This window comes from Daphnia pulicaria, chromosome 1 (genome assembly GCF_021234035.1).
Source record: "Daphnia pulicaria isolate SC F1-1A chromosome 1, SC_F0-13Bv2, whole genome shotgun sequence".
Classification (NCBI taxonomy): domain Eukaryota; kingdom Metazoa; phylum Arthropoda; class Branchiopoda; order Diplostraca; family Daphniidae; genus Daphnia; species Daphnia pulicaria.
The window spans coordinates 34,783,830-34,809,980 of record NC_060913.1 but is presented as its reverse complement, the minus strand read 5'-3'; the positions used below and the strand labels follow the sequence as shown (position 1 = coordinate 34,809,980).

The 26,151-nt window shown below is 41.3% G+C and overlaps 1 protein-coding gene, 3 long non-coding RNA genes and 2 pseudogenes across 4 annotated transcripts; 3 read left to right on the top strand and 3 right to left on the bottom strand.

Annotated features, from left to right (window-relative positions):
- The first annotated feature begins 783 nt into the window (after positions 1-783).
- Positions 784-6,523, top strand: LOC124352146. Its single transcript, XR_006921456.1, has 2 exons — positions 784-974; positions 6,386-6,523. It is a non-coding gene; the product is annotated as an uncharacterized LOC124352146 (long non-coding RNA).
- LOC124352071 lies at positions 3,771-7,629 on the bottom strand (annotated as a pseudogene).
- A 706-nt stretch (positions 7,630-8,335) lies between these two features.
- On the bottom strand, positions 8,336-10,620 carry LOC124322632 (annotated as a pseudogene).
- A 3,343-nt stretch (positions 10,621-13,963) lies between these two features.
- Positions 13,964-14,504, top strand: LOC124329339. Its single transcript, XR_006916751.1, has 3 exons — positions 13,964-14,066; positions 14,127-14,176; positions 14,243-14,504. It is a non-coding gene; the product is annotated as an uncharacterized LOC124329339 (long non-coding RNA).
- Positions 14,505-14,592: 88 nt separating this feature from the next.
- Positions 14,593-17,681, top strand: LOC124329333. Its single transcript, XR_006916749.1, has 7 exons — positions 14,593-14,710; positions 14,784-16,406; positions 16,485-16,753; positions 16,827-16,941; positions 17,013-17,150; positions 17,215-17,366; positions 17,432-17,681. It is a non-coding gene; the product is annotated as an uncharacterized LOC124329333 (long non-coding RNA).
- A 2,909-nt stretch (positions 17,682-20,590) lies between these two features.
- Positions 20,591-21,787, bottom strand: LOC124322616. The gene is made up of 3 exons (XM_046784288.1): positions 21,535-21,787; positions 21,176-21,472; positions 20,591-21,063 (listed from the first exon to the last, which is right to left on the bottom strand). The coding sequence occupies exons 1-3, from the start codon at positions 21,785-21,787 to the stop codon at positions 20,591-20,593; spliced, it is 1,023 nt and encodes a 340-aa protein (XP_046640244.1).
- Positions 21,788-26,151: the final 4,364 nt, after the last annotated feature.

Sequence of the window (26,151 nt, the reverse complement as noted above, 5' to 3'; positions counted from 1 at the left end):
CATTCTGTGTATGTACCAAATGGTATCACACCAAAATCATACCCCCGGGTATATTACTTTGACGTACAATCAGTATGTTAATGAATATACGCTGGTGGATCTACGATGAATATTCTTTATTTGATCCCATCCTAGATCCGAATAAATTTATACCTACGCTATACTACCGCCCTCCAATTGCGACCTGGATCTATTCATCCCATATTTATCTACATCTTACATAAAGAGGGTGGGCCGTGTAAGTAGGGCTTTGTCGCTGGACCAGATGGGCCCAGCTGTATGCAAAGTTTCATCGCAAATGTGCGACGAACAGTTAGTTAGTCTCGTTCGACTCTCCGACTAGTTCGTAGAGCCCTTCCTAATTTCTGATTAGCTAGTTACTTATCGACTCCTTTCACTTTTCCCCATTCTTCTTCAGTTAACCCAGTTCAGTGCCGATTACGAGTTATCTTTTCCATTTCTATTTCTCTGCCTCCGTGTCTGTTTTGTGTGCGCATTTACGCTTATTGTGCCGTGTGTGTATGCGCGTCTGCCGCCGTGTGATTATCATCCGTGTGTTCTTTTTGTGCCGTGTTCACACTCTACTTCCTTTTCCTTTCCGTGTCATCAGCTTCCGGCAATATCGGTATGTCCCGCGTTTAACTCTTGTCTCGTGTATGTACTCTTAGCTTAGAAATCCAGAATACATTCAGCAATTGTGGGTAGCCCCGAGCCCCTTCATTTATTCGCTTGTGTTATTTGTACGACCCGATCTCCGCGAGATGGAGCGGTCGTTGCACTGGTAACCCACATTTTCCGGCTTATAGTTAGAACCTATTCCGAACATCACTTTCAACTGGTGAAATCCATAAACGGACTCCCTGCTGGACAGTAAAATAGGGCGAGAAAACATCTATCGGTCGTGAGATGGAAGAATTCATCCAGAGAATCGATTTCGAGTGATTCACTCCGAGTTTAACTGCACACAATCACAGGTTAGTTGTTCACTACGTTCATTGTTTATGTCTTTACTTGGGTCCAGTTCATCTTTCATATAGTTAAACCCATTTTCGTGTAGACGTGTACGTGTAGGCTACCTACGGCCGTCTCGAGCCATTTTGTTTTGAATTTAGTTGAATTACTGGGTGTCGTTGATCGTCGCCTTCTTTCCAGTTAGGGGAGAGGGGTGCTAATTGGCAGGGTCACTTTTTGTGAATTTATTTGAATTTTTTGACCACAGGTTTTGCAAATTGAATGAATGAATCAGATTCAGATTTCAATTCTCTATGAATTGATCGTATTCGTTTACAATATTCATTTACACGAAATTGTGAAATTGAGAAAAACTGCAAAAAAAAGTCTGCCAACTTGCCCCACCTACGGGGTAAGTTGGCAACTGACGATTCTCCATTGCTCCAAAATTTCTAGGTCGAATTTTGAAAACTGGCAACTCAGCATCTCATGAGAAATCTGTATGCCAACATGTCCCTCAAAATTTCTGCCAACTAACCCCACAGAGTGCTTTTCGAACAAATAAATTGATAACTAAATAACTTTTTAATGTAGAAATGTCGGGTTTCTTTTAAAAATTAGACAAACATTAATTCTTTTTTGCTTGGGTTTTCTGAAACTCTTAGAGTTTTATACTATGAGAAAAATGAAAAGTGCTGAGAGGCCCAAAAAAAACTTTTTGCCGTTTTTTTTTTCTTTTTGCTATTACTCCTGTTGAGGAAGTCGTATACTTTCGAAATTTTGTAAGAGCAATTGGGTGTTGTCTTTCATATTTGGTGTAAAAGACTTGATTTGTTTTGGTCTGTAAGGGGTCTAACTAGCAAAATGCCAACTTACCCCACCTGCCAACTAGCCCCGCTCTCTCCTACTTTGATAATTAAAATTGTCATAATTTGGCCTATATGTAGAGGAGACAATGTCTTTTAACGGTTCTAATGTAAATAAGCGAAGATTTAGTTACAAAATTGTTTGGATTTTTGTCAGTTAAATAATATGTGGGTGTGAAATGTGAGAGGCAAAGTTTTGGGTTCATTTGAAATCAGGATCGTTTTGTTATGAAAAAAAAATAATTAATTGCCGATGATCACCAATCAATTTATCATGAATCGGCAGTGAGCTGCGGCGAGCAGTGCATCAACAGACTTGCCCACCAAAGTAATTTGATGAGCTGTTCTCCTTCCCCGTGTTTGTCTTGCGAGTTAACGTTCTCGTTTTTTTTTTATCAACCGGAACAAATCGATCGAAAATTTTTGGCCACGTCACAGCAAAATTTAAAATCGATTTTTCCTGACGTTAGATTCTTCTCTATGATGGGAAATCGTGGTTTTGTTTTACTACATTTGCCTCTGTAATTTTGTGCTGGACAACTGAATAAGGCATTTTCGATTCTTCTAAATCACTCTGTTCATTAATCTGACGTACTTCATTGGTTCTTTTAAATTTGCGAAACTGTTTGTCTCCAGCGAGCAGCACGAGTTAGAGCCATTTGATACGCGTTCCAGATGGGCTGCGTGGATTTCTTTGCACTTTGCGTCCACCAGCTCTTTCTAGCACTCGATCTCTCTAGAACAATTTTTTTTTTCTCGTTATATTAGCAAAGGGTCGTTTGCTTGGTGGCAAGTTGGGGTTCATCGTTTATCATGCAGCTTGTTAATAAAATTAGAAAAACCCCCCTTTTCAACTGTAACTTGTGTCTCGTCCGCTAATTTACTGTTGCCCTAGACTCGCGTTAGTTTGAACTAAAAATAAAAATTATCTATAGAATATGACGTAGTGTGTATTCCAAATTTAGAGCAAGCATTCATCTTTTTACCAGCAGTTGTTCCCAACCTTTGGCAAAGGGGTTTTTATTCATTAAGAATATCTGGTTACGGAAGAGGGGAAAAAGTATTAATTTTGTTCATTTCCTCACTATGGTTAGCGCTCCCACCCGAATTGCCTTTGATTCGAATCGATTCGAATTGATTCGAATCGATTCAACTTGAATTGCGTTTTTTGAGATTTTTCGAATATTCAGTTCAACTCGAATTGGAAAAATCAAAATTCATATTCATTTGAATTGTAATATTTTTGGGTAAATATTCATGGAAATTTACCTGAATATTCATTTCCAGATTCATGAATATTCATTGTGAATATTCACGAATATTTGGGTGAATTCGTGTCGAATTTGACAAAATTTTTGCAAAGTTTGGATATTTTTAGTTTCAATTTCGACCGCTAGATGTGCCACCTCTTCGTTTCGATAAACGAAGGGGATGGGTATTGTTTGGGTTCTTTTAAACGAACAAATATTCTATTATAATAATTGAATAATCACTAAATCCAGTCGATTTAAGTGATATTCTACTGCAATTAATTAAACAGTTAAAATTATGGATGTTTTTGTGTAATATTTCTTGCCTAATTTAAAAAAAGAATTTTTAGATTTTTTCGTGATTTCATTCGAATCGATTCGAATTCCATTCGAATGGATTCGAATTGAGTTTCTGGCAATTTGAATCAATTCATATTCAACTCGAATTGCGTTTTCAAAAAAGCAATTCAGTTCGAATTGTGATTTTGGACGCGAATTGATTCGAGTGGGAGCGCTAACTATGGTTATTAGACTTGGAAACCAATTTGAATCTTGTCAGATTTGTTTTTACGTATCAATGTGACTTGTATTATAACAAAAAATTTGAAATTCTGAATTATTGCAATTATATCTAACACGCTACTGCAACAAAACAAACAAGGGTGACACTTTATGAAGTTGAAAAGAAAATTTGAACATTTTGAAAGGTGCGTCGAAGCGGGACTTTAACGAAAGTTTTTTTTTTTTTTTTTATTCTTACGATTCTAACAGACTATAGTTTTTTGCTTTTATTTGCTATATTCGTTTTTTCGGCCAGAGTTTGCCCGTTGGAGAGCGTTGCCCATCTCTAGGTCCTGCATAGCGAGCACTTAGAATTTTCCGCATTTCCTTTGCAACCTCAAAAGGACTCTTTCAGTTTGTTGATCCAGGCAGTGGGGGAGCAATTCCTCGATGGTCTTAGTTTGCTGTTTCAGACTGATTTGCGGTTTTCTTTCGAATTTCGTCTACTCTTGGTTTGTGGGCGCAACAGGACATGTGGGTTCTGAATCACTAAAACGAATCGTAATGTCCGAAAAACGAATCAATGTTTAGCGTTTAAATGCCTAAATAGAGTTAATGCGAGTTAATTAAGTGGGGAGTAGTTTTTTATGGTGAGTATTTTTTCACTTATCAGCATCTTGAAGAATTGAAATACGTTTTTTAAATTGTGATTTATCATAGAGGAAAATTCGAGAGATTGACAAGTGTAATCATTCCATGATAGACAGGTTATTTTCGATCTCAGTTTTGGCTGTGTTTAATTTTTCAATGGCGTCGTCGATGGCCTCGACTGCCGGATGATTGCGCTTCCAGTCCTTTACCAGTGAATAGATATCAAACACGACGACACCAATGTTAACTACAATCATAGTATTCGTAAAAACTCTGAAGATGGCGGTCGTCCTACCCAAGACGACCTTTCCCAAATTGTTGATGGCTGCTAGTTCGACTGCGGTGAGCTCGCCCATCGAACGCGTGATGACATATGACACGCCTCCTGTGGCTGTTGTAGTTAACGTGCCGATGGATGTGGCGATTTCGATTGTTCGGCTCAGGTCGATCGCTGCTTTGAAGGCGGCCACACTTCCAGTGACACTCAAAATTCGCTTGTAGTCTAGGGCAAATTTTTTGATGATGTAAGCCGACATGCCTTCATTCAATCCATGGCTCTGCTCCAACCCACTGACGGCTGTCCTATAATTGTCCAGAATAGCGTCTAGTTCCTCGCAGCGCTGATTTAAATCGGAAAGCAGATCGTTGATGGTCTCGAGATATTTTTCGGTCTTTTTTCGGTTTATGGAATCCGTGGTCAAATTGATGCCCACTCCGCCCGCAGTGGCACTCAGCGAAGAAACAGTCAACACTAGAGAAGCTCCACCAGTGAAAGGAGCCATAACAACTCCACCTTATTGATTTTTGAGAAAAATAGGGATGACAATTAATTTGTCAGCGGAAGTACAAATTAGCTATACTTTGATTAGTATACGCAGGGGCTTTTTAATTTACCTACACCCAATGCGGCACCGGCTACATTGGACGTTGTTCCCACTGTTTTGGCGAAATTGCATTTCATTTGAAATTCCTTGACGTCTCCTTTCAGTTCTAGTAGATTTCGACAAATCTTGTCGATTATTCCCAGTGTAGCTCTCATGTGACTTATGGCACTGGCAGATGCCGTGGCACCTTGGTAAATCATACGTGCACTGTTGTTGGCCGTTTCCTAAAAATAAAAATTAAGTAAATGTAAAAAATGGTGCGTCTTTTTCCGCCCGATCGAAATCTGACAATAACGTATAATGATTATGTCATTTGCCTTCATCTTAGTTTGCAATTTGTCTTTCGTGTGCTGCTTGTTCTCGTAATGGCCGCGTGAAAACGGAATGGCATCACATGGAACTTATGAATTCCATTTTCTTATTCTTACCGTACCGTAACTGACGTAACCTACAGAAACGTTTGAATCGATTTCCGCAACGTCAGCTATTATAAGAACCTGTGGCGCAGTTGTCATAAAGTGACGATTGATGCAAGTCAAGTACGTCTAATAATTGGCACGACAAAGTCGATCAAAACAAAGAAAGAAATGCAGAGCTGTTGTGTGCCAAAGTAAACAAAATCGAAATAGCAGCACTGATCCGCTTTTCCTTCCGCGCTGCAATTCTATTTATAAAACCCTAATGGCCGATTCTTTGCAGCACAGCAGACAACGATAGGCCAGTCGCGATGACACAATGGTGTTTCCTACTTCGACTTATATAGTTTTCTAAAAAAAAAAAATAATATCATAATAGGTAAATACCCAGAGTTCTCTGGTCAAATGCAGCGATTTGGTTGGCATATTTGATAACTCGTCGAAAAACTCCTTGAAATTCTTCATTCCGTTTCTCCAATCGATGGGTGAATACTCGTCCTCTTCATCTTGATTGCTGACGTAAATGGCGCCGTTGTTGAACTTTTGATAGCACGGCAATCCGCTGGAATCCGTCTGACAGGCAAGTTTGGCCTCTTTGATCGCTCCTAAGACAAGCGGCGGTCGCTTTCCGTCGGCGAAAGTGGCTAGGAAACGGACGTTTTCTTTAACGTCACGGCCGAAAATACCTATGACCGATTCGAAAATGTGACTTTGTGAAGGAGTTAGACGGGCATCAGACGATTTGACGACGAAGCCGACTGCATCCAATTACTTGATACATCAATATTTATACATTATATTTAATCGTATTTAATTCAAATGCTTAAATGAAATGTTTGTTTGTTTTGTTTTTTTTCTCACTGAAGTTACGTCGTTAACGAACTGCTTACCTGGATGCCATTTTCATCTCTGAAGAGTTTCGCAACGGCCTCTGTGATTTTGTGGTCTCGCTCAATTCCTTCAGTGTCTCCGAATCCCGGCGTGTCGACGATAGTCAGCGAAAATGGAATTTGAAATCCATCTCGGTAGTGAAGGTGGTAGACAGTGACATCTTGGGTTTGACTGTGAGCTTGTGACCCTCCTTGGAGAACCTCGTCGACGAGTCTAAAGCGGAAAGGATCGGCCCATTCGACTCCCAGCTCATAGTTGATCATGGCGTTGATCCACGTCGTCTTTCCCGATCCGGTTCCTCCCATCAGTAAAACCGTTTTGCTCCTGTCACTCCCCGGTGGGTTAGATGGGCCATAAGAATATCGCCTGACAGTGTTGGAGGACGCCTCCGAAAAGTCAAAGTTATTTTCTAAAGGTAATTTGCACATTTTCATCTGGTTCTCATATGTGATTTCGGTGCACTCGTTTGCTATGGAAACGGCAAGTCTTGTTGTTTGGCTTGCCATTTCTCTATATGCTAACTTAACCTCAATAAGAAAGTGATAGAAGATCAATTGGCTTCTAAATTCTCTTTTATTTGACTGATTTCACACCAATTGCAATAATAATTCAATTATTCCAATCACAATATTACAAACGAGCACTGTAGAATTTAAAATTTGAACCAGTAAATGAGTCAAGTAATACAACTCTTTTTCGACAAAGCTCAGTACAGTCTATAATAATAATAAACGTCTGTATCGTTTCGAACTCGATCACTGTCTGACTGTGCTACACAGCCGGAACGCAGCAGCCGCGACCCCCCACTTGACTGCCCTTAACCTAGACTGCTGTCTGGGAATTTAACCACTGCGTACTGTGCGTAGTGTTCAGCGAAAACAACTTTGGAAACATTTATTGAATATTGACTGTAGCTTCCGGCTTTCCAGTCCAGCTACAATTGCCAAGGTTTACAACTCAGCCTAAAACAGGACACTATAAATAACCCAATGATTCCTTTTTGACTTCGTATGCATCTACACGGTTGTAGCATCCACTTACTCTTGAAATTACGATTGATTATAAACCCTTCCTTGTCTAGAGGCGTTGCCAGTTAAAGTTGTGTTTATATTAAGAGCCAAGTAAAAGCAGAACTGCCAAGCCTATATTTTGCTATAACTGAGCGTATTGCATAAGAGTTAAATGTATTTTCTTGCACAAATCGATTTCACTGCCGACCTATAATTATAACTCGCTGGAAGGAAATCAATCAAACTAAGATTAAGCAAAAAGCCAAAGTTGTTGTTCCAGAAAGCGAGGCTCCAACTCGCAACCTCGGCGTTAATCTTTAACAATTTTATTAGCGGATCCTAATATATACGACCGTACAAGTATACCATGCGCTGACCATAGCCACTGCTTGCGGTTGATCTTTCCGCCACACAAAATTTTAAATTGAATTTGAGTTTAATGGTTGTCGTTACGAACCCTCATTTTTACAAACCTGACATAGTAGCAGAATTTAAAATAGTTTTAAATTTCTCTGTGATTTTTTATTCGGAATGAGACATTTTTTTTGTAATTTTGTGGATGAAAATGATTTAACTTGTCGATATTGTATGTGATGTACGTGAATTACTCGGGTGATGTTGGCAGTCTCAATCATTACAGCCATGAAAATTGATTTGCCTTTGCGATGGTAATCACCAGCTCCAACTCCAGCTAAAATGGCCCGATAATAATGTAGAAACGATGCTCATCTAGATTTATATACAAAAGTCGCATAAATAAAGACCTAACAAGCTTGTTTGTGCACAGCATTTAATCATTTGATTACCTTTGTGAAAGATGTTGTCGTTGGGAATGAAATTAACTCCGTCTTGGGGTTCCATGCACGGATGTCTGACTTGAATTAGTTCAGTGCTCCCCGATCCTTTCTCCAAGATTTACGGTCTGACGTACCGAATTGGAGCGCTAATTGAACATACGGCGAAACTTGTCAGTACATCCAGCTTTGACAAGGCATCGTTCAACGACTGCAGAGGTTCAACGTATCCAACTGCGTGTAAACAATAAGAAATTAGGCATTTCCCGACATATACGTCTACGAGGGATATAAATTGTAATAACTATACGTACCAGCGACTGACAACTGAAACTTTGTTGTTGCTCATAATCACGGCGTACTTTCAAGTAAGTTTCGTCGACTTCTTCCAAGGCAGAATTCCGGAATCGTACGCCGTTTTTATTAGTATCAATTGTATGGTATAATTGCGGTTGTTGCAAAGATTCTTTTCATCCTTCAGGGTGACTCGGAAATAATATCCGATCTGTGCGTTGCTCTCCAATTTGACGCTCTTGGAAGTCCCCAGCTTGAGATCGGATGCCGCTCAGGAGAGGACCTTTTCAGCTCTCGAGCCGCAATCATCTAGTTCATTTTTGAACTCTAATAGCGGGCCGAATTAAGTCATTAAGTTCATGATTCCCCTGGCAAATAACGCGCATGCAAATGTGTGTATACCTCCTAGTTGGTCATGACGATAAACTCGCCTTGATTTGCTTGATTGAGGTCTATAGTTGTCTCTACCTTAATTTGACAAGCTTTTCGTTCGCATTTCGTAATGGCTGGATGAGCACGCCTATAAGAACAGCGGCATGATCCCCCTGGTTCTCCAGTAAGCAGTCGACCAGCACCGGCAAGCGACTCAATAAGCCCAAGTACAACCTGCAGCAGAAAAAATCGTCAAGGAGGAGCTCAAAGTCATCAGCTAATCAACAGGTTGGAATTTTATACTTGTATTAGAAATCTTGTAAGTTGGCTATAGACTTTTGTAACTTCTTGGCTATAGTCTTTGGTAATCCGGCATCCGTCGGAGGTGATCCTCTGTTATCATTTGTCTTAGCTGGACATCGTTGACGAATGTTTCTACGACATCTAGACGTAGCCTATTAATCCTGTCTATTATAGGTAAGATTTTCGTTTAAATATACGACGTGTTGCTTTTAAACTTTATTCCAACACTTACTTTTATCTGTAGAGGTTGTTTGATCCAATGAGACAACAGTTGCTGCCCACCCGAAGTTCGACACTTGTTGAGCAGGGCAGCGATTGTACGAGGAGCTCCAGCTTTGGACGTCACCACGGTGGAGACTTCAGCTCCGTACGAAGTCAGATGCAAGGCGGCGGATACTGCCGAATCAAGTCTCATGTATTGAGTAAAATCAAACTTATGTAGACTGTACTGTCCAAAGTTTGTTTCGTCGGCCATTGGCTATAGAAAACGTTTCAGTAGTTAATTGTAAATAGTTTAGAATATGTGAAGATAAATTACGTCTAGATGTTTGACTAGGGCGGCCAGAACTGCCATGGAATGATCTAAACTGACTTCAGAAAGCGCAGCTGCGTTTTCTTGTTGTTCTTTTTTGAAGCGCAATAGAGACGATTGAGTAATCGAACTGATTCAGCTGTGGATGAAAACTCAGCTTTCTTGTTTTCATTTACTATTAGCAGTCCATGCCAGTTCAGAATTGTTTTCGGCGCAACGTAGGCTTCCATGTGGAATCAAAACCTCCTGCGGGTAAGTGTTAAATTATATTTCACCTTTTATAAATTGATTAAATAAGCATGACTTTGGACTTACTTGGACGATAAGAGATTCTAAATTTGAGAATCTGGCATTATTGGCATGTTTTCTGGAACTGTGTCACAAGAATCTTTCTTGCATATGTATCCACATTAGCTGCATCCAAGTTGATTTTCTGAGCCAATTTTGAGCTAGAATGCCAACTTGAGAGGTTATGTCAGTCGATCCCAAAATAAAATCTTCCACTTGGGTGAGGTTTCCAGGACTTACTTGAAATTGGAGAGACCTGTCACTTTTGGATCCATTGTAGATTTCAATGCAGTAGTGCTTGCTGACTACATCACATGCAAAGTTCTCAAAGTGACTTTTGTTAAAGACCACCGATTCCAACCTCTTAGCTCCATACCCCAACATCCTGACGACACTGTGTGTTTTGAAGTAATCTCTTGAAGCAAAAAGGGCATCTTGCTCTTAATTGGTAAAAAATATCCCCTCGACCGAAAAATTGCAGGGTAGGGCATGTATCTGAAACAAAAAGCCATAGGCAAGTAAATTTTATTTGAATCAGCTGTTTTATTTCATTTTTGCTCTTGCTCACCTCTGGAAGATTTCCATAGAAACTGATAAACCTTGTTCATGGGGGATTTCTAAACACCAAGTGTGAATTTAGATAATAAACAAGCTTGACGAGGGATTATAATAATTACCTGGTAATACATGCCATGAGTCCCATGACGTTACTTATTTTCAGTATTTTGCTTATCTGTGTTTTTCTTGTTTTGGCGCGCGTTGTAAAAATTCTTGTCAAGAAAACCGTGTTGCCAAATTAGATTTGTAAATCGGACTTTTTTTTCTTGACTTTTCTTTTCATGTCCATAGCTCTGTCTTTTTTTTTTCTCTTTTTTCTTTTTTTTAAATGGGATCAACTCAGATTAGACTAATAGCGGAGTATGTTCCAAAAGTGAACAAGATTAATCCGTTATCACTGTTTTCCCAGTCCGGCTTTCCCTTATGACAGAAGTTCATTGTGGATTTTTTGCTATCTTACAAATATCTTATTATGTGTATCTTATTGCATGTCTTATTTATTAAGTTATTAGCTCCTCCATTAGCTCCACTACATATCTATTTTTTTGCTATTTGCGACTTTATACTACTTTTGCAAAATAGAAATTTCATTTGTTCGATTCTGATCATATTTTAGAAAATGCTAATTGAAGCTAATTGCAGAGTAATTTTTCCAGCATGTACAATCAAGGAGAAGTATTTCATGAAAAATTGTTACACCAAAAATTTTCAAATGCTTTATTTTTTGTTGGGATGGTTAAAGTTAAACAGGTAAATAATGGAACCAACAGCTTAAACCTTTTCTCCTTTTAATTTGCGTGTCAAACAATGCGCATGTTGAAATTTCAGCAAAAAATATATGCATGCATGACCTAGTTTAATCAAACATCAAATTTGCATGAAAGCTGATTAAATTGTTATTCCTCACTAGATACTAGATACACACAATTCAATCCGACTATGGAAACTGAGAACTTTTCGACTATATTCCTGATTCATCAAGTTGAATGAAATCGGAGTAATAGTCGGAAAATTTTCGCTTAAACAAGCGGAAAATTATCGCGTATTGCCTGGATCGCAATTCGCATTGTTGGGCATTATTAAGTCATTACCAATCAAAATCATGTTCGATTATTATCAAGCAAAAAATCGCAATCATTCAATCATCTATAAAAAAATTTTAATCTGCATAATCTGATCTGAAAAATTTCTGATTCCATGCACACGTATATAAAATCTGCTTGCAATTCTCAATATTTTCTACTTCTTTTCGAATTCTTGATCTCTCTCTAAATGGGCTTTTTTTTGTTTTGCTTCTTCTCGATTATTCCTATTAGCTCCAAAAACCTCCGAGTGAAAATCTAGTGATTAGTGTAAACTTTAATGTGTCTGTGAGTGTGTGATGATGATGGGGAGTCCCTGTGCTGGCCAAAAGTCGAACGTCAAAAACGACCTAATGCGGAATCCCTCATGATATCGAATTGATGTAAACAAGAAACTGGCGGGAGAATTCGAAATTCCAGTTTTGCATGAGTTACTCAATCTCGCCGAGTTCTAATTTTAAAGAGCATCCGAGTGTTTCAGGAAATATCTTCCTCGTTCACTACCACCGTCTTTGATAACAACTTGCCGCAGAATCTTTTGGCGAGAAAACATGGACGACAAATTGTTGTTCGTCAAAGTAAACCACCAGCAAATGACAGACTGTCAGCTGTCGGCCATCGCGTCTTTTTTATTTTTCTCATCGTTTTGCTGTTGAAATCATCAACTCTTCTGAAATGGCAATCCCACTGGTGGCGAACGACGAACATCGAGGTCGCCTGGCACATGATAGACGTCGAGCGCAACTTTACCTCGCCAATGTCTACAGAGTTGCTAAAGCCCCGCTAACGTCATTTTACGAAAACCTGGTCGCTTCTTTCGCAAGTAATTATGCCCTGCCATTCCTTGAAATTTCTTATGTCTAAAGATTTATTTTGTTCTTTTTAGGGATGCGTGCCGATCGTGAGGTCGTGAGGCTCAGCTGGAGCGATCGCTTCTCAATAAGAAACCGCGTAGGATTTCGTTCAGTCCTGATCAAAGTAAGTCAAATTAAATCCACTGCATCTTTATTGATCGGCCGTTTTGATAATTGTCTACCGTAGTGCATCAGAGAGTGATATTACTAGTTAAGGTTAGATTTGTACACTTGTGGCCGTATTAGATCGTCGATTATAAGAATACGAACTTATAAGGTCGACGAGTGTTAAGAATAATCCTTCTCAAAATCGACGACGCTGAAACGGAAAGTAGCATTCATTCCGTTAGAAAATGAAATAATAATGCATAGGAAATTGAATTAACATGTTTTTTTTTATGAATTAGATAATACCGATAACGACAAATCAATAGAAGTCCGTTAGAATGACGGTGCAGTTCCGGCTAAGGTCATCAACAGGACCATCTTGAACAACCAATTCAATTCAATCAAACTCTATAGATCTTTACCCAATCGTGTGGTCGAACCTACTCGACATCTTTTAAAACCTATTTCAGACAATAAAATTGTTTGCATTACAACTGACGCCGGAAATTATTGCACGAAATTTCTCTGCTCTCCTTCCGACGGCCGTCCTAAAGGTCCTTGAATCGCTGGAAAAGTCAATTACATCAGTAAACACATCAAAACATTTTTTTTTTAATGAGGAAGTTGCTCCAAAATTTCTTGTGTTAGATCCGGTCAAAATTTTTGGCGAAATACCGCGAAATTCACTGGAAGCAATCTGATCTGCGAACGTTAACGGAACGGTCAATCCACCTGTATCCTGACTGTTAAAAAGAAGAGCAAATAATTGCTGCAACTTCTGTCGAAACCAATTTGCAAAATCCGGTTAACAATTCGTCAAACGTAATCGAGTTAACACTATAGTAAAGGATCTATCTCCCTTGTATGAATAGGCTGGAGTTTATGTCACTCTCCATTAGGCCTACTCAGCCGACTTCCTTTTTGAGAAAATTACTCTGCAATAATTAGCTTCAATTAGCATTTTCTAAAATATGATCAGAATCGAACAAATGAAATTTCTATTTTGCAAAAGTAGTATAAAGTCGCAAATAGCAAAAAAATAGATATGTAGTGGAGCTAATGGAGGAGCTAATAACTTAATAAATAAGACATATAATAAGATAAATATAATAAGATTTTTGTAAGATAGCAAAAAACGCATAATGAACTTCTGGTATAAGGGACAGCCAGACAGGAAAACAGTGATAACGGATTAATCTTGTTCATTTTTGCAACATGCTCCGCTATTAGTCTAATCTGAGTTGATCCCATTTAAAATAAAAAAAAGAAAAAAGATAAAAAAAAAAAACATGAAAAGAAAAGTAAAAAAAAAGTCCGATTTACAAATCTAATTTGGCAACACGGTTTTCTTGACAAGAATTTTTACAACGCGCGGCTAAACAAGAAAAACACAGAGAAGCAAAATACTGAAAATAAGTAACGTCATGGGAATCATGGCTGATTCTACAAATGTATTACCAGGTAATTATTATAATCCCTCGACAAGCTTGTTGATTATCTAAATTCACACTTGGTGTCTAGAAATCCCCCATGAACAAGGTTTTATCAGTTTCTATGGAAATCTTCCAGAGGTGAGCAAGAGTGAAATGAAACAGCTGATTCAAATAAAATTTACTTGCCTATGGCTTTTGTTTCAGATACATGCCCTACCCTGCGATTTTTCGGTCGAGGGGATATTTTTTACCAATTAAGAGCAAGATGTCCTTTTTGCTTCAAGAGATTACTTCAAAACACATAGTGTCGTCAAGATGTTGGGGTGTATGGAGCTAAGAGGTTGGAATCGGTGGTCTTTAACAAAAGTCACTTTGAGAACTTTGCATGTGATGTAGTCAGCAAGCACTACTGCATTGAAATTTACAATGGATCCAAAAGTGACTGGTCTCTCCAATTTCAAGTAAGTCCTGGAAACCTCACCCAAGTGGAAGATTTTATTTTGGGATCGACTGACATAACCTCTCAAGTTGGCATTCTAGCTCAAAACTGGCTCAGAAAATCAAATAGGATGCAGCTAATGTGGATACTTATGCAAGAAAGATTCTTGTGACACAGTTTTCAGAAAACATGCCAATGATGCCTTCTCAAATTTAGAATCTCTCATCGTCCAAGTAAGTCCAAAGGCATGCTTACTCTTCTTAATCAATTTTAAAAGGTGAAATATAATTTAACACTTACCTGTAGGAGGTTTTGATTACACATGGTGAAGCCTACATTCGTTGCCCTTGTTAAGCCCTTGTTAAGTTACCGCTTAAAGCTGGTTCCAGAGAAGCAACAGCAATCGTCAACAGCTGCAACTGGCGGATCCATCCGGCCTCCATCCGGTTCTCGACTGTTCACGGCGGTGGCGCTGGCAGCCGGTCGCACAGCGTCGAAAATAGTTCGGTCGTCATCCGGCGATGGCGATGGATCCCATGACGGGATCCAGCGACTGGCTCAGCACCAACAGCTTCTCCTTCATCCAGACAACGGTCAACAACGATCCGGGGGCGGCCCTGACCCTCCGGCGCAAGTACGGACTGATGGCCTTCAACAACAAGTCCAGCGACAAAGTGCTAGGCAGCAGCCACCACCATCTCCACAACAACATCAAGGGCGACGTCATCCGGGTCATGCGGACCCAGTGGGAGACTCAGATGAAGCAGATGGATCAAATCCAGCCGAGTTACGAGGAGCAGGACTAGTGCAACGACAAAAGGCTGTCGCAGACTAACAAGTCGACGGCCAAGAAAAAAAGAGCCCGGCACCTCGTCCCGCCATTCCACCCACAACCAATCCAGTTTGGTCGCATTCAGCGGATTCACTCACGTGCCGGGAAAGAGAAAAGCGGCTTCGCCTCCAGATCAGTAGATTCCGACCAAGACTTTCAACATCGTCGCTCCTTATCCGGTGACGACGGCGGCGCTACCCGACCTGATGGAATCGACTCCGCCTGAAGCTTGTCCTCCGGAGGAGAGCAACAACAAGTGAGGCAACGACCTGAACTGCAATTTGCTGCTGGGCGAGAATAGCAAAGTGAAACTGTTCGCCGGTATCAGCAAAACAAATTGGACGACTGTCCGCTCAAAATCAACGACATCCTCAAAGTAGAAGGCAGAGTCCTCCGTCCGCTGGATTCTTCCAACAAGAAGCAGCCGCAACAAGCGGAAGCTTCCACCACCGGTTCGACGATGATTTCCAACCACGATGGATTCCAACTCTGGCATAATGACCCTTTCGCTCGAGCCGTGCTGGTACAAACGTGGCCGGAATCACGGAAGCAACGCGGAATAAGCCAATTGCATCACCTTACATCAGCACTCATATCCGCCAACGCAGCGTCGCGATCAAAATAATGGAAGGTTGCGGCTCTTCTTCACCAATGCCCTTCTTCCTCCGGTGACGTACGAGTGCAACAGCTAGGCGATGGGTTTGTTGGCCAGTCACCACAACCTCCACCCGTCAGAATCGAACACGATCCGCTCCAATTATTCGTCGGCCGTCAGTCCCGGTGGATCGACCAGGATTGAAGGCTAGTACGTTCTCAACAATCCGGCGCCAGTTCCTAAGTTTAAAATCAGCCAACCTTCGCCTCAACCCGGTCCAGCTCAAGGTGAACCAGCCCGTCCCGACCCAGCGCCACATTCGACCAACAACGGAGCCCGGAAGTCTTACAAATTACGAGGAGGATCGGTACAGCACTTGGGAAGCGACGGCCAAACAACACCATCAACCAGCAACCTGCTAACAAGATCAAAGACCCTCAACTAACAACAACAACCAACAACATCGCAACGGATGAACAGCAACTGGCGGAGTCTGATTAAGGTAAAAACAACAAATAAATCCATTTTGATTTTTTATTCCTGTGGATTTCATTTGAATGACATTTGGATGAGTTGATAGTGGAGACTGGCGGATCGGATCCTGTGGATGGCTGGATCTACCCCAGCTGCTGCATTTTGGTCAACCCAGCGACACGAGGCTTGCGCTGTCAATCAACGGCCGATGGTTCAACTTCCGGCAGTAACCAAGCCGAAAGTGGTGGACCTGCGCACTGGACTAGCGACGTCGTAACCAACGCCGACACTTTCGATTGTCCGGTTCGTCCGTTTGATGACCGTTCCCGCGGGCGTGGGCGTCACCCTGAGGGAATGTCCCCACAATTTCTGCAGGTAGTAATACTAAACATCCTACAATTGATGAAATTTTGAATTAATTGAATTCCATTTTCAATTGATGTCACAGGGATTGTTTTTGGCTCACCTGATTGAATTCAGAGATGAAGTGACCGGTGACATGCCCGTACCACGACGACAATTACGCCTGTGACGCCATCCTACAGGAACTTGAAATCATAAATGTATTTTTTTTATTTCATTGGATTTCAATTGATTCCAACGTTCTAATTGTCGATTTTGCTGCCGCTGCCAGTCGCTGTCGCAAGAGCAACTGCCTCATCACCAGCCAGGCCATTCACGAAGGCGCCAAGTGCAAGAATTTCAGGATCGAGTCAACCAAAGTGCCGAGACGGACGAGGACGCCAGGAGGTGGACCAAAGAAATGATCGATGTAAACTATAAAACCATCGGATTTTCATTCGATTGAGTTTTAATCATTTTGAGACATTTAATAGGCGTTGCTGGTCAGTGGCCCTTTCGTGCCCGCAGTGTCAGGCGGTGTCAGGGGGTCCATATGAAACGTTTGGCGGACTGCGATTAAGTCCGCTGTTCCGTCTGCCGGACGGAAGTCTGTTGGGTTACCAAACAAAATCGCTGGGGTCCAAAGGTATTCAATCATTATTATCATTTTTTAAGGGCTTGAATTGACAAGTGTGGGAATTTATGGCAAAGGTGACACGGGCGGTGGCTGTCGGTGTGGCGTCGACGGCGTCAAATATCATCTCCTCTGATATTAATGCTATTAATTAAAACTTAAATTTGATTACCGTAGAATGAAATTATTTCGCCGAGTCGTGTGCAATTGCAATTTATCGACATTTGAAATGTGTGTCTATTTAATTTTTTTTCGTTTGGCATATGTTTTAAAAAGAAAAAAATTATGATGAGAATTCCTACATATGTGAATGGGAGAACAGAGGCAAACATGCAATGCTCAGCAATGCATATTTGCAAAAGATATATATTAATATACATATTCAATTTCTAATGTTAGATTCAGAGGGAGGTTTCATTGGCTTTTCTTTTCTTTCGAATAGTTTGATGTTTCACCTTGTATATGAAACATGCATCCTACCAAAATTATTGAACGGTTCTACATTTTAATTTTGTAAGTAACAATTTGACATTCGGTGGTCGCTGCTCTAGAATCCGGACGGCGCTGTTGTTGCGGAATCTGTAAATTTCGTGCGATATGCTGTTGCACAGTTGGCGTGGAATACCTTTGCTCGACTGCAGAAAATAAAGGGAGAAGAAAAGATTTTCATGGTTCATTCTGGTTTTTCAAACCTCTTCTCGCCTCTTCTACCTTTATATAGAAATCGGTGTGGGGGCCTGAGGGGATTGTTCAGTTTGCCGCTGAGATTCAGCTAGAAGCCTCGAACGATTGTGCTGTATTGTCGCCTCTGTTAGAATTCTGCCGGAATTGAAACCGTGTTTTTCTTTTATTCCATTTCTTCTCTGTAACTTTGTGCTGGCGAATTAAGGCGATGTCTGAGAGATGGCAGCCATACGGTTTTGTTTCCCTTTGTTATTCATAGGCGCGCGTTGAATAAAATTAATTAACCAATTCGCGTTGTATTTAACCTACCGTATCCCTCGTTCTCTTGCCCGCCACTTTGACGCTGACAAAACCACCAGCCGGGCAGAGAAGTGTTGATTTCAATTGAGTGTGATGGGGTAAATATTATTTCTCCCCAAAGAGTGTGTCGCTATAGTTTGTCTCTCATTTCGGCATTCGTAGCGAACGGTAGCGAATCATCCTTTTTTTCTAGCCTGAGCCGTTAACTTAGGGAAGATGTTAATAAGTGTTATCATCAATAAAAAGGTGAGAAATCCAAATTCGAATGAACTATTGTTCAACTAGCAGCAAATGATTTCTGGAGGAGCAGAAGTTGAAAGCAAAAGTTGAACCTTGGTGGGTGAAATACTATATATGTAATCACATTTACTTGGGCTTATTTTGCGCAAGTCCTATTTAGCTTTATAGTCAATAAATCGGCTTCTAATCAGCATCAGTATTTTATTGACATATCAATGTTAAAATCTTTCATCACACAATGGGGGGATTTAAGCGGATTTAAGTAAAAAACGGATAAAAAACCCAATAATCTCCATTTTCTCGACATGTCCTCTTACAACTACCGAGAAATAAAAAATGAACCTATTAAAGAGAAACAGATTATGAGATAAATAGATGGTAAATCTATAGGTAAATGGTAGTTCTCAATGTAAAGTAAGACTATTGGGGAAAACAAAGGCGATGAATTTCCGAGGAACGAAATCACTAATAGCAAGAAAAAAAAAATAGAGTATAAACAATTCGGAGAAAACGTATCTATGGCGTAAACATCGGCAGCCTCGCGTTTTGCTTTTATCAATTCCTTTCTAGAGAGAAACGATACAAAAACGTCAGAATAATCCGCGCAGCCAGTTCATTCCATTTCTACTGTTCATCTGTGATGGTGTTGCAACCAAATAAATCCGAATTTTGATTTTAGTAAATAATTGTAGCAGATCATCGCTGAGTCGTCACAGTTCGTTATTTGAATCCTTAAAAAAAGTAATTTTTCCTGTTTTTCGTTTCGAAAAGTTTATGAATTTTTTGTCTTAAATTAATTAACAGACCAGGCTGTTTAAAGGGTTGTGGCCTAGACCAAGCTGGACGGGGTCGCATTGGACGAGAGGCGAAAAATCTCCCAACTGGGTCGGCATATATGGGTTAGAAATAACCCGACCTGGATAACGGCACCGGTTAAAGTCGGGTCAGGCAAATTTTTGTTTAACTTTGTGCATGAATGTTAATAATATATGTTTCTTTTTCTTCCAAAGCATTTCACCGCGGAGAACATTTCTGTCACATTCCTTCAACACCACACCTGCGTTCAACGTTTGCGAAATTGCCATAAATCAATTGATTACCGCACTGCATACACATACTTTGTAAAATTTTCTTTTTAAAAATGGTTCTGAATGTGAACTTTAAGAATAATAAATGATTTTTAAAGTTCACAATTCAGATACTCAAATTTAACTAGCAAAATGTTACAAAATATGATACCGATATGTGAGAAGTTATTTCAGATTATGGCGTTTTCAGAACACATATATACAGTACCCAGCTTAAGTTTGGGAACGCGCGCGCGAGAGAGAAAACCTTATGGAGTTTGGCTTTTATTCTCGGCGATCCGAAAAATCCAATTTTCGTCGGATCGCAATGAATTTTTTTTTGGCCGTAGCCATTATAGGTAGCAATGAGCTGATTTTTTTAGATTTTTTCTATCAAAGGAAGGATAGGTGTAAACTTAAGTTCCATCGGTGTGGCTATATTTATATATACTGGATATAAGTCAAGTCCTATGAAAGCGAAATTTGGAAAAAATTTCAAATGTAGTGACGGTTAAATTTTTCCTTAGTTGTGATCGGGGTTTGTTGTGACCGGAAGGAATCAGTGTGTCAGCTGAAAGAGGCACTAATGTGCGTGTGAGGAGTGTGCAAATACTCGTGCGTCGCACATTATTTAGTGCTAGTTGCATTTTTTGGTTGTTTTGCGGAAGGTCATTGAGGAACATAGAAGTGGAGATGGGAGGAGTTGTGGGAAAGACGGCCTGGTTGGAGAAATATATAGAGCTATGTGATACGAGAGAGATGTGTCACACGTTATTGTGGACGAATACGTTTGAAATACGTGTATTAATACGACGTGAAAGTTTTCTATGATGATTAAGAAATGATGGAAGTTAGAGAACAGGATCTTGGGGTAGCTTTGTTTATAGTAGGGAAGTGGCGTCTATGAGCGATGGAGCGCTCGAGCTGATCGTAAAAGTTGGACAGTTAGAAGGTTGATGGCTCGCAAACGATGCATTTCTTGCTGAACGTCAGATCTTGCGACGTATTTGGCCGTTTTTTTTCGATATTTTCCCTTAGAAACAATCCTTCGATGGTTTTGACCCTTGAAAGAATTATGTACAGCCATCCACTGACTCCTGATTTATCTTTGGGGGCCAGGCAAGCTAGAATTATGGAGTCGGTGATGAGTCCTTGCGTTTTGTGTCCAGTCAAAACTAAGGATAGGACGCACGGCAACTGGTGCATCTGAATTTGGGTTCGGTAGAATTCGTTGAAATTGCATTCGACGGATTTGGTGGAAGGGACGACCGGGAACCAGCCTTTGGGTATGCTGGTGAAAGGAGAGACGTTGTTCCATGTAGAATTTTTATGTTGAAATAAGAGACATTGTACATCGTTGGCGTAGACGGTAGGCACCCTTTTTCCGTTTTTCAGTTCGTGTAAGGTGATGGTGCATCCTGGTTTCAAGACAATCCTGAAGTAAGGCTAGCGTTCCGTTGGCTACTCCTTTGGAAACGTCGGCGTCGTTTGTGACGATGTATGGTGCGTCGACGATACAGTACAAGTTGCCTGACCGACCTAGTTTTTTGGAGCCTAGATTACGGATGGCTTCTATTTTGGTCTCTGTCATGGGGTTGGATGTTTTGGAGGGTTTGACAAAGGCTTTAACCAGCAAGATGTCGTGGGTACGCCAGTAGTCAGGGTTTCTGCAATTGGGGAGTTTTTGATGGAGCCGTTGCTCGCAGTTACTCAGGGCTTTTTCGCGAATATCATTGAAAGGGAAGGCCGTCATGGTAAATTTTGGTGGACTGGGTATGGGATGGAGGTCATCGAACATGTACCTGCTGGAAACTAAATCGATGTCATCTTGACGAGGTTGATCGACCCAAAAATTTTCGAGGGCTGATGCCCATTTCGGGTCTTGTTGCCTGTGGATTTGGTGAGTTCTATGACGTCGGTGAGGCACTTTTTCCAAGTGTGCCGGCCGTTCGATACTCGGATGGTATTAACACCTGCCGTGGCATTGACGTTGGAGTAAATGGTGCCACTGTCGACGGCTGGAAGTTGGTAGAAGTCGCCACAAAAGATGAGGTGAACACCACCGTAGAGTTTGTCGGGTTCGCCTTTTAATTGCCTCAGTGGATACGTGTCGATGAGACCCATCATGTATGATGTCACCATGCTGAATTCATCGATGAACAAACCTCCCACTTCTGACCAGGCGTCGATGTTGTTGAGTGGGTTTTCGGGGCTCTCTTCGAATGCCAATCTCCAATGTGGAGTGGAGGGTGCATCCTCCAATGAGCATAGCAGCTACGCCAGAGGAAGCACTGATGACGGTGGATGCCACGGAATGCCAGCGCTGAGCGAAATCTTTTAAGCATTGGATGACGCGTGATTTTCCTGTTCCTCCGGACCCGGCCAAGAACATCACGAGTTGGCGGTTAATGGGCAAAACGGCATCTAAATAGTTGTTGATTTTCCGAATTTTGGCTACCAGTCTCTGGTTGTGTTCTAATTCGGAAAGCTGGTTGGTGGTGTGGACGTGTTGCTCGGAAGTCGAGCATCCAATTATCCTTTTTTTTGTGTAGCTCGCTTCTTTTTTTCTGAGAGTTTTCCAGATTTAACTGTCGACATCTTCAGCGGATGGTTGGGGTAGGTTTAGTCACTTGTAGCCGTGTTGTAGTGCGGCTTTTACTTTGTGACCGACTGTCACTTTCTTGTTGTACGATTTGCAACAGAGAATTTTTCTTTCGAATTCTTTTCCTGGAGTTCTGGCGATCTCGAGGTTGACATTAGAAGTGATAGTTAAGGGATCCGTGTGACAAAATGGGCATTTCTTCACGAATTCCATTTCTTCGTCTGGTAGCTGGAGTTCACCTTGGATGAAGGTGTCAATATTTCGAGCAAGTTTGTTGGTGAGTGCTTTGACGTTTGTGTAATGCCCCGTTGGCGATTACAGGAAATAATCGTAGAACCAGATAAAGCACACGAGCCGATGTATTAGAGATGTGGTCGATAGGAAGGGAGTACAGAGAGAGCGATACACATGGGAAGGGTGCAGCATTTATAGTGGATTATTGAGGGCAGAATTGATCCCACTGGATCGTATTCTTGGTTGAGCTGGACCAGCGTCTTGGTTGAGCTGAACCAGCGGGCCGGTTGAGCTGGGCGATTTCGATCTGGATTTCGATCTGTCTGCCGAGTCAGCATGCAGCGTCGGCGTTTCCGCTGGATGGCATTCCGGTGTGACGTCACGGGGTGTGACGTATGCTGCCGGTGTTGACGTCAGGGCTGTGATGTAGGCGGAGGTGGTGGCCATCACTGGAGGGGTGGGGCTAGTAGACACCGCGGGGCAAGTCGGCTCCGCGGGGTGCGTTGCCTCTGATGGACAAGTTGGCTCGTGGGGCTAGTTGGCTCCGCGGGGCATTACATAGCCGCTTCCTTTGAAGGCGACTCCCGGAGTCGGCTTAATTTGACAGGATATTACAGAAGTCTAAACGTTTAGGGAAGCAACACAAAGGAGAAAAAAAACAAACATACGCTGGAAAAAAAATTATGCAGTTGTGCAGAGAGGAAAGAAGGAAACCAAACATCGGGAAACGTTTGAAGGGAAAGATAATAACAGAAAACATAGGGAAACGTTTGAAGAGAATGAAAATAAAAGACGTATATGAGGGATATCGGCTAGAACTGTTGGGGAATAGCAAGGAAAGTGACAAACTTGGCGCATTATAACAGTTTCGTGGAAAGTTAAACAACTTGAAGAACGTATAGAAGGGACATGAAAAAAAGCGGACATCGGGGAATTACGAAAGTAAAAGGAAGTAGGGAAGATCTACGGATGGCAACTACAAAAGAGGGTGGTGCCTGATGTCGACGATGTCTTCCCTCCCCCCTCCCGTTTTTTATATTAATCCCGGACCTCCGTGCATTGGGATTGCACATGGCCGTTTAGGCCGCACTTTGGGCACGTTGGGCCGGCTATTGATCGTGCGGGCGGGTGGTACGGGCGGACTACTAATGTTCGCGGCCAAGAGATGCACATGTCCGGAAATCTTAGTTGGAAGTCGACGCTCCGCATATAATTTAGGCCAAAGATTATGGGGGTAGTGATTTTTGAAATCAGTACACAAAAATTTGGGTTGGTGGGGAGAGGCATGTTTATCTTTCCAGTGATAAAAAAATGAGACCTGATCACGCAGTCGTAGTACCGGTCCGGGCCGTCGTGTGGTACGACTGCCGTTTCCGATTTTGATGCGTATGCCTGTGACGCAAGGGAGACACCGAGCCCGGTGGCCCACACCGGTTTTGGACAAAGCACTTTTTCGTCTCTTGGCATTGGGAAGAGGGGAATTGAGTGTTCCTCTTCGTCGATCATTATAGTACCTTTGATTGCAATAATTGTATCCATGCCAATGATTATCGATGCTCCTATTTCTTCGTCTTGCACGACGTACGCTGTTGACGATATTGGCTGATCTTTCGTCGTGATGGTGAGGGGTGTTTCCCACAGAAGTGGAAATACGCGGGCCGTTGCCGGGTCGATGAATGATACGTCTGGGCCATATACCGGGTACAGAACACATTTCAACCCTTCCGCCACGGATTTGCGGATGAGGGTTATCGCCAAATTTGTAGCGAAGTAGGTAATTATTGGCACTGTACGTGTCAAAGAATTCAAATTACTGAGGCTGGAGAAAGGTGTGAAGAAGGGGCAACGAAGGAAGAGAGAAATATGGATGAGTATATATTCCAACTGTTTGGGGGATAAAGAGATCGGAAGGTTAAATAAAAGAAAATGAAAATAAAAAACAATTTTGAGTTGAAATTTGGGGGCGTATTTCCTGGCAATACGATTTGCAAAAAGCAAGTTCAAGAGTTTCTTCCACGAACTTTTGATTTAAGATAGTTTGGGGTAAGTTGGGAATATGGCCTTGTGCCAGGTGTTGAGTGTTTAGAGACTGGAATCCCCCCCCTTTTAATAAAAAAAAAATAATAATAAAACCCTGTGCGTGTGAGCACTGTTCTTGCTCTTTTCCCGTAATGCAAGCTCATTGCTAATTGAGTTTGTTTGTTATTTTTTTCTCGTTGCTACGCTTTTCATTGAAGCACAAAATGGATTTCCAATTTGTTGGTTTGCGCGAGCGCTTATCCTCAAGTCAAGAGGAAGAAGCGTGGCTGAATTGCAATCTTTTAGCGGGAGTTTTTCTCGCGTCGAATAAGTATAAACCACACGTCAAACACAGCTGTCCGCCACTTCTAACTCGTCTTGTGTATTTCCTGTAAAGCGGAGCTTTACAATGGCAAAAATACCATTGTTTTGGAATGAAGGAAAAATGGGTTGCATGGAAGCAGCGTTTTGTCGATTTGCTGCTATTTGACGAATTGAATACGGCTTTTGTTTGAACTGGTCTCGTAGTTCCTCACTTTATCTTTTCATTCGTATATGACACCAAAAAGTGTTTCTATAATGGCCAATAACCCGTGCCCGAAAAATTAATTTTAAACCCACCTCATCTGGGACAAGATGAGGAGAGAAAAAAAACGGTGGCACGAAAATGATTCGTTTCCTTTTGCTATTTCTGTGGTGGGGACGCAACGATTGCCATTTTAACCAGATCTGTTCTTCTCCCTTGGTGTTTTGTATTCAACCACTGCTTTTATTTCGGCTATTTGTGATGGTTGAGTTCCCGTTTCGTATTTTTGAAAAGGGAATCTTGACCCAAAGATTGAGTTTTTCTTATTTTTTGTTTTGATCGTGACGGCCATGAATCGCTGTACATCAGTTTGTCTTCTGTGTTTTTTATATTTTCTTTTTATACAATGAACCGGTGCAGTGACCCCGTACCCAAGCAATTCAAGGTGCTAGCACCCGCTGGTCACACCCTTTCCACCCTTTCCAAGGGTCCCTAAACTGCCAGCGCCTTTCATTGTTGGTGGAGCCGTTTGTCCGATACACACAGTATATTTCCCCTTGACGTTTGCTGACAGCCCAATTAGGTATAAGCCTAGGGTGGCAATTATCATCCCTTTTCCTTTGTAAATATTCCAGTAATTTTACTTTATTCGTCCTGTCTCTGGCTTTTGATACCAACCTGGCCGCTGTAATTGTTGACAGCGCCAACCTAGCATCAAAGTTTTCAGAAGCAGTACGCGAAGAAAAATAAACTCTCGTTTTTCGTCATCTTCATTTCCCTCCTATTTACTTTGAAATGTTTCCCAACCCCATAATACCCCCCCCCCCCCTCCAAAAAAAAAAATAAATAAATAACAGAGACGTCAGTCAACCATTGGACCGCGAATTGAGATTTACGTCTCTAATTGATTCCATGACTGATTGGATCTAATACGGTATACTGAATGTTAACTCCGTAAAAAAATAGTAGTAGGGGAAAGGTTGTCTCGTCTCCTTTTCCTTTTTACTATTCACATTCCCTTTTCCCACTTTTTTTCAAAATAGTGCTGTAAGGGCACACAGTTTTTCTTTCCCTTTCTGGCAACCCGTTGATTAACTCCCGGCATTCCTTCTTTAACGTAAATTT

What these genes read in the sequence shown, in the direction of transcription:
- LOC124322616 (XM_046784288.1), bottom strand. Translation starts at nt 21,787, where the DNA reads ATGGTGACATCATACATGATGGGTCTCATCGACACGTATCCACTGAGG. An exon ending in AGAACTCACCAAATCCACAG is followed by an intron (nt 21,473 to 21,534) that starts GCAACAAGACCC and finishes AACCTCGTCAAG; the next exon opens with ATGACATCGATTTAGTTTCC. An exon ending in CAAAAAACTAGGTCGGTCAG is followed by an intron (nt 21,064 to 21,175) that starts GCAACTTGTACT and finishes TCTTGAAACCAG; the next exon opens with GATGCACCATCACCTTACAC.